Here is an 8,470-nt window from a genome sequence, read left to right as displayed (position 1 = left end):
GGCCTAAGAAAGAACATGTAAATTACTGTGAAACCTTCTTTCACAGTAATGCTCTCAGTTGAATGAAAAGGGTCCAAGGAGGAAGTTATTTTGTTCCTCAGTCTTACAGCTCTTTGACCCCCAACTCAATAGACTGGCAGAATTCTTTGTTTTCTATGGTTCCTTACTTCCCCCTAATGAGTACTGTACTTTACCTGAATTATTATGCAAAATGAGCCTAACAAAAGCAGGTATGGACGGTAAATCAGCGTGCTCCCCACTGGGGAGGTGGCCATTTCGTCCCTACTTCCCCACAGAAACTAGTTTGTCTCTGTGCATGTGTGTTTTTTCTCGCGTGTTTATCGTCGAGCCATCCACAGCGTTCTGTGGTCACTGCTGGCTGGTGACCCACGCGCAACAGGTCACCCCAAGAGTTTTGAAAAAAAATGATACCTGCTGGTAATATAAGAGTTCATCATAGTCACCAGTCAATGAAGTTTGTAAATATTTGTTGAAAATATAAATAGTGTCTCTGTGTTAAGTGTTGTAGGATAGACAAAGATTACATGGAGAGAATTACAACTTCTTAAAAAGTGGATAGTTAAAAAAAAAAAGAAAGAAAATTGCTGACACTCACAGAGTCCAATTGAGTAATTGCTTTAGGCAACCGTGTGATAATTATGTCATGGTTTGATGAATTCCAGTCAGTGGAAATTTAATGAGAGATCCACGAAGACTTAACATCCTCTGAGACATAAAGGACTGAATACCTATAGAAAATTATCATAATATTAAGTGAGTTATTCCAAAAGAAACATTATTTTTGGTGCTACATCAATTGTGTTATAAAGGTTGTCACCACAAATACTACCAACTAAGAGCACTGGCTTCCTGCCAATTTTTTTGGAAGTTTTTTTTTTTGTCACCATGAGAGAGTGAGCACACCAGCATACATTGCTGACTTGTGTGCCCAGGACTGACAGTTTAAATAAGGCTGTATTAAAGACACAATTGACTGTGGTGCTTTTGATACTTTTCTCTGTCCATGATCCACTAAAATTTAGATGGAGAACCTTTGACTTGTAGCCTAAGCAAAATCATCTGAGGAGAAACAGAATTGTCAAGGGAAGATACAATATGATATTAGGAAGAAGACCTCATAGGTCTTCACCAAATGTTTATTGTGTGTAGATGCCTGTAGAAGATAGAATAATGAATGTGTAATCCACGATATAATGGATATATTCATAGTGTATTCACCATTTCATTACAGGTCCCTTCTCCTGACCTCTCATTCCAGAAACAGGCTCTAGAGAAGACTAAATGGGACATAGTAACAATGTGACAGAATTTGTCCTCCTGGGCCTCACTCAGGATCCTGGGGGCCAAAAAGCATTATTTGTCATATTTTTGCTCACTTACATTGTGACAATGGGGGGTAACCTGCTCATTGTGGTGACTGTTCTTGCCAGCCCCTCCCTGGGCTCCCCCATGTACCTCTTCCTTATCTATCTGTCACTCATGGATGCAGCGTATTCCACTGCCATTTCACCCAAATTGATCATAGACTTACTCTGTGGTCAGAAGACAATTTCCTTCTCAGCTTGCATGGGACAACTGTTTCTGGAACACCTTTTTGGAGGTGCTGAGGTGTTTCTTCTGGTGGCCATGGCCTATGATCGCTATGTGGCCATCTGTAAGCCACTGCACTACATAACCATCATGAATAGACAGGTTTGCTTCCTGCTGTTGGTGGTGTCCTGGGCCGGAGGTTTTGTGCATTCTGTGGTCCAACTTCTCTTTGTGTACAACCTCCCCTTTTGTGGCCCCAATGTCATTGACCACTTTGTCTGTGACATGTACCCACTATTAGAACTTGCCTGCACTGACACCTACATCTTAGGCCTCTCTATGGTTGCCAATGGTGGAGCAATCTGTACGGTCATCTTTATTTGTCTACTAATATCCTATGGAGTCATCCTAAGTTCCCTCAGAACTCACAGTTGGGAAGGGAGGCGCAAAGCCCTGTCTACCTGTGGTTCCCACATCACAGTGGTTGTTCTCTTTTTTGTTCCCTGCATTTTTATGTATGTGAGACCTGTTTCTAACTTCCCTGTTGATAAATTCATAAGTGTGGCTTGTACTGTTATCACTCCCATGTTGAATCCTCTAATATATACTTTGAGAAATGCAGAAATGACAAATGCTATGAAAAAACTCTGGTGGAAGAAGTTAGGTATCGACAGAATGAGAATGTGTCATTTATATTGAATGCACTTGGTACTAATTCTGAAGCAACGAAAAGGCAGTGCATTGTAACAAGGGATGACTTAGTCAACCCAAGGAGTTTTCTTCAGGTGCTTTTCTTTATTGATACAAAGCTATAAAAAAGTAGAGCAAATTATCCTTTGAGGTTAGAATCAATGTAATACAGAAATTCTGAAGGATGAATAATAAGACACAGGTATTTTTTTCTATTATTATGAAAAGTAAACTAAATTCAACTTGTAACTTTTTTTTTGTTCAATTATAGTGGTCCTGATTTTTTCCCCATTTTCTCTCCCCTGCCCTGTACCACCAACCCCCACCTCCTACTGTCAATGCCCTCTCATTGTCCATGCCCATGAATTCCTCATTCGGATGTCTCGGCTTGCCCCTACCCCTTTCCTCATTACCCCCAACCTCCTCCCCTCTTGTCATTGTTAGTTTGTTCTCTATTGTTTATATTGAAATGGGCTTTAGAGGAGTTTTTTTCTTTTGAAAAGTGAAAAGCAAACTAACTTTGAAAATTTGCTTTTACCCAAATAATGAGAAATTAATTTGACTAATGTTTAGAAGAAATCTCTCATGTTTAAACAGTAGTTTTTATTTATTTATTTATATTTATTGTTGTTCAAGTATAGTTGTTTCCATTTTCACCCCACCATGCTTTCTTGCCCCACCCATCTTCACCTCCCATCCTCAAATCTACACCTTTTGGCTTTGTCCATGTGTCCTTTATACATGTTTTTTGATGACCCATTCCCTATTTTCCCCAGCATCCCTCTCCCCTCTCCCCCATCCTCTCTGGTTACTGTCAGTTTGTTCTTTATTTCAACATTTTAATGTTTGTTACTGTATGCATACAACAGATTTTTGCAGGTCCCTTAAGCATTTTGTCTTCAAGATTAGTTCTGTTTCTGATTTTGATGCCTGTGCATTTGAAGTTCAGGATGTTTAGATGGGAGATGATACCATAGTTGGTTAAATGCACAATCATGGAGCAGTTCTGTTAGACAGGATGTTAGATATATTCACAGGTTGTGATGAAACCAAACGGAATGGTCAACAATGAAAACTGATTCTAGCTCTTGACTGGAGTATAGAACACCATACTAATCCAAGTCATAAACATATTATTATCTTTCCTCACTAGTTATTATCTGCCTTTTTGCCCTTCTTCACAAAATACATGAAACTTATTTTTTCCTCATGACACAGAAGATTGGGTAAAGAGATGCATTATTTTGCATAGCAATGTTTCCTAAAAGTTGCATTCAACTTCAATACTTCAAATTATAGACTGAATAATGGTTTGTTTTTATATAAAAAATTTGGTTTTCAATCTTATTTAAAAAAAAATTTTTCCTCAGGGGTAGCCCCTCCAGAACATCACAAACTAGGAAGAAGATGGAATTGTTTTCACTCTATTGTAGGAACATCATCTGTGTTTTGTAAGTATTTTTCCTAAGTAGAAAAAATACATTTCTTATTTTTAAATTTTATTGTGTATTTTTTCATGCATAGCATTAATATATGCAATTCATACCCAGAATATGATCAATGTTGAAATTACCTGTGTACCCCATTCCTCTCTCTCTTTCCAGAGGTAATCCCAATGTTGAATTTTTAATTAATCATAGTTAAAAATAACTTAACTGCATATGTATATATCCTTAAGTTATAGAGTACAGTTTCATATTCTGTACATTTATTAAAATAATCTACATAGTACAAAGTTTTCTGAGTCTTTTATGCACAATGTTGACTTCTTAAATTCAATGATGTTGCTGCATATCTCTGTAGTCCCACCATTTACCTGCCTGTGTATTATTCCATGTCTAAACATACCACATGCTATCAACCCATGTAGCCAATGTTCTACTCTGTGCTGCTATGGACATCCTGAAAGAGATTACTTTGTGTTAAGTAGGCTGTTTACATGCTCGCTTTTATAAATGGTTACAGTTTTCCCCTAAAGATATATTATCAGTTACACTCCTCTTTGTGTTTATATGTGTTTGTTTGTGTGTGCAAGTGTGTAAGGAATTTAAATCTACTTTAAAAGGGCTTTCTGTTGTGATAAAACCAAGGTTTTCAATACATTTTTCAAAAATGGAACTTACTTTCCTAATCTGATATGTCTTGTTTAAGATAAAGTCCAAATACCTGTGTACCTATTTCTAGACTCTTTTCTTTTGATTGGTTTATTATGCCTAAGACAATACTACATTATTTTGTGTCATGTAAGTAGGTTTTGATATCTGTTAAAAGGCATACTACACAATAGTCTTATTAAAAACAATGGTTTCTGTTTCCAACAACTGTTTTCCACATATTTAGAAAAATTTCAGACATCTTAGAAGCTTACTAAGATTTTGACAGACAGTATATTAAATGTCTAATTGATTTACAAAAGAATTGATATCTTGATCACATTGAATCATTCTTTCTAGGAACATGAAAAATCTCAGTATTTATTTAGGTCTTTAAGATTCATTTAACTTTTGGAATTTTGCTGAGCAGTAATGGTATCAATGACTTTTCTTTCCAATATCTTTGTAATATTTTGTATCACATTTCTCATTTTATATTACTTAGCAGATAAAGAATGATATAATAACTGTGATTAGAGAAAACTTGGACTTAGCTTTAATGGGCATGCCTGTGGTATTTCAATATAAAAATATGTTCATTAAAAATTAGTATCTCAAGTGTCCTCCAAGAAAGAGAGATCACTCTTCAAAGGGACAACTGGAAACTATTTAGAAAGCGTTTACAAGATTAAAGACCAGATGGGATAGGGGATGACATTATAGGGCAAATGTGTGAAAGGTTAGCAGGAACAATTATAAAGGACACATGGACAAGAACAAGGGGGTGGAAACAGGGGAGAGAGGTGAGGAGGGCTGGGGTAGTGGAATGTGGTGAAGGGAAATGACAGAAAACTGTACTTGAACAACAATAAAACATGTTTAAAAAAAGAACATTGAAAAATAGTGATGTACCTGGGACTAGCAACAGTAGGATGTCATTACTACCCCAGTTATGAAGGGAAAAAGGAATAGGTTTTTTTCAAAACATGGGAAGAACTGTAACAGAAAAAGGAGGCCCATTTGATAGGAGCTTTGCCTTGAGTAGAGAGACAGCCATTTTTAAGCTGGCTCATGAAGGAAAGTAGCAGATGAATTAAAACCTTGATGTCTCTTCACTGTCTGATCTCCTGTTATTTCCTTCAATTGGCTGAGCTTAAGCAACAGCTAAAGGGTGAGTTAGCTTGGCTGATGACCATTTTGGCGGTCAGTTCCTCAGGGCCCAGAATAAGGTGGAAAAGATTAGAATTGGATCTACAGGTGTAAATGTAGCACATCCATGACACCCAACCCTTTTCACTGCCACTTTTCACTTATAACTTTGGATGGAAAGTAAAATTTGTCCCTAGCATAGGAAACATAAAAAGTCTTTTTAACTTCTATATCACCAATTGATTTCAGCCCAGACATATTCCCACTTCAAACTTAATTGAAATATGAACCACCTATGGTGTTCATGTGAAGTAGCAGAGGGGGGAAAGATAAAGAGATAAAGAATTGGTTACATGAAATAAAACATCCACTTCAGTCTAAGCTTCTGTGGCTTGTCATGTGATCAGAGTTAACAATCATAACTTCTGAAACACCAATTTTGTATTCCTTTCACTTTCTGGCAATTTCTTGGCTAGTCAGAGAATATTATCCAGTTGGGTGATTCATACCTTAATTATCATTGGAATCAAATCTATAATGGTTCTGTTTTGTTGTTTTCCCCTGTTTCAGATTGCTGTCTACTGGGCATGGCAGTAGAAGGAGACATTGTATTGCATGCCTTCATTTGTGTGTGGCAACCCAATTTTCTGTTATTAATTAGGACCAAGCACTGAGCTCAGTGTAGGGATCTTCCTGTTTCATAAGCCTGGGGAGCCCAACATAACCATGGACATTTTCCATTGAAAACCTAATGGAAGAATGACTGTGTTCTTTGGTACAAGTATTCCTCTGTGGGCAGTAGGGCTTTCAAACATACCAAGTTCAAACTTCCAAGTAATTGAATCAAAGATGCCTTAGGTGGGATATCATGTGTAATAGGTATAAGAATGATGAAGGTCATGCTGGACTCCACAGTTGATTCACTAACGTTTGTCCATTCTGACTACAGGAGAGATGGCCTGATGTAAGCATAAGCATGGCTGAAGTATATACCGTATCATTTGGGATAAGAAACTATCATTGTTTTGTGCTGTCTTTTGTCTCATGTGGAACTGTCATAAGAGACTTCACCATCCCATTTCATCATTTTATCATGTCAGATGCTTCTGAATAGTGGGGAAATTTGTAAGATCAGCAGAATAGACTAGTTACTTTAAAATATTGAAAGAACTAAAGAAAATCATGTCTAAAGGGTTGAAGGAAAAAACTATTGAACAGTATCTGAACAGCCAGTCATTTATATCAATAGATGAAAATCATGAAAAATAACACAAATAAATTGTGTACAATAATTGAAATAAGAAATCCACTAAAGCGGCTCAACAGTAGAACTGAGCAAGCAGAAGGAAGGCAGTGAAGTTGAGGATAGGTCACTGAGATGATCCTGTTAGGGGAACTGGTACATAGAACTGTTCAGAGCCCCTTTTGTCCAATATTAATTTATGCTAGAGACTTGGGTTTATTTCTAGGCTTTTTGTTCTGTTACTTTGATCTATGTGTCTGTTCTTGTGCCAGTATCAGGCTGTTTTGATTACAGTGGCCTTATATTGCAGTTTGATATTAGATATTGTGCTCCCTCCTCCTTTACTCTTCTTCATCAAAATTGCTGGAGCTATTTAGGGTTGATTACGGTTCCACAATTTTTTTTAAATGTTTATTCTATACCTGTGAATTATGTCATTGGTACTTTAATAGTATTGAGTTAAATCTATAAATTACTTTGGGTAGTATGGACGTTTTGATGATGTTAATTCTTCTGATCCATGACCACAGCATATGTTTCCATTTGTTTGTATCTTCCTTAATTTGTTTCTTCAGTGTTGTGTAGTTTTGTGAGTACAGTCTTTTACCTCCTTGGTTAGGTTCATTCCTACATATTTTATTTTTTGAGTTGCTATATCAAGTGGGATTTTTTCCTGATTTATGTTTCTGATGTTTCATTGTTGGTGTACAAAAGTGAGTTTGATTTCTGATTATTGAGTTTGTATCCTGCTGTTTTATTAAATTCATTTATTAGGTTGAGAATTTTTTGGTGGGGTCTATAAGATTTTCTATGTACACTATCATGTCATCTGCAAAGAATGACAGTTTTGCTTCCTCCTTTCCAATTTGGATGTCTTCTATTTTCTTGTCTGATTGCTGTGGCTAGGACTTCCGATATTATGTTGAATAGAATTGATGAAAGTGGACAACCTTGTCTTGTTCCTGTTCTTAGTGGGAGAGCTCTAAGTTTTTGCCCATTGAGTATGATGTTTGCTGTAATTCTCTCATATATGACTTTTATTACATTGAGGAATGCTCCCTGTATTCCCACTTGGCTGAGTGTTTTTCTCATAAATGGGTGCTGTACTTTATCAAATGCTTTTTCTGCATCTATTCATATGATGATGTGATTTTTGTCTTTGCTTTTGTTTATGTGATGTATTATGTTTATTGTTTTGTCAATATTGTACAATCCTTGCATCCCTGGATGAATCCCACTTGATCATGGTTTATGATCTTTTGAATATATTGCTGGATGTGGTGTACCAATGTCTTGTTGAGGATTTTAGCATCTATGTTCATCAGCCATATTGGTTTGAAGTTTTTTACTTTGTTGTGCCTTTATCTGTTTTTGGGATTAGGATGATGCTGGCTTCACAAAAAGAGTTTTGGAGTCTTTTATCCTGTTGAATTTTTTGGAATAGTGTGAAAAATAGGGTTAGCTCTTCTTTAAGTGCTTTGTAGAATTCTCCTGTGAAACCATCAAGTCCAGGGCTTTTGTGGTTTGGGAGTTTTTTGTTTACTGCTTCAATTTCATCAGCTGTTATTGGCCTGTTCAAACTTTCTGATTCTTCTTCATTGAGTTTTGGAAAATATTATTTTTCTGGGAATTTGTCCATTTTGTCCAGGTTTTCAAATTTCTTGGCATATATTTCTTCATAGTAATTTCTTATGATGCTTTGTGTATCTGTGGTATTAGTGGTAACCTCTCTCCTTTCATTTCT

The 8,470-nt window shown here is 36.4% G+C and overlaps 1 protein-coding gene across 1 annotated transcript; it reads left to right on the top strand.

Annotated features, from left to right (window-relative positions):
• Positions 1–1,299: 1,299 nt before the first annotated feature.
• LOC123832457 (olfactory receptor 4A5-like) lies at positions 1,300–2,250 on the top strand. Its single transcript, XM_045860101.1, has one exon. The coding sequence runs from the start codon at positions 1,303–1,305 to the stop codon at positions 2,248–2,250; it is 948 nt and encodes a 315-aa protein (XP_045716057.1). The 5' UTR covers positions 1,300–1,302.
• Positions 2,251–8,470: the final 6,220 nt, after the last annotated feature.

This window comes from Phyllostomus hastatus, unplaced genomic scaffold (genome assembly GCF_019186645.2).
Source record: "Phyllostomus hastatus isolate PE091 unplaced genomic scaffold, TTU_PhHast_1.1 phas_scaffold_190, whole genome shotgun sequence".
NCBI classification, from domain to species: Eukaryota; Metazoa; Chordata; class Mammalia; order Chiroptera; family Phyllostomidae; genus Phyllostomus; species Phyllostomus hastatus.
Note: the sequence above shows the minus strand (reverse complement) of the source record. Positions and strands in the feature narration are given on the sequence as shown.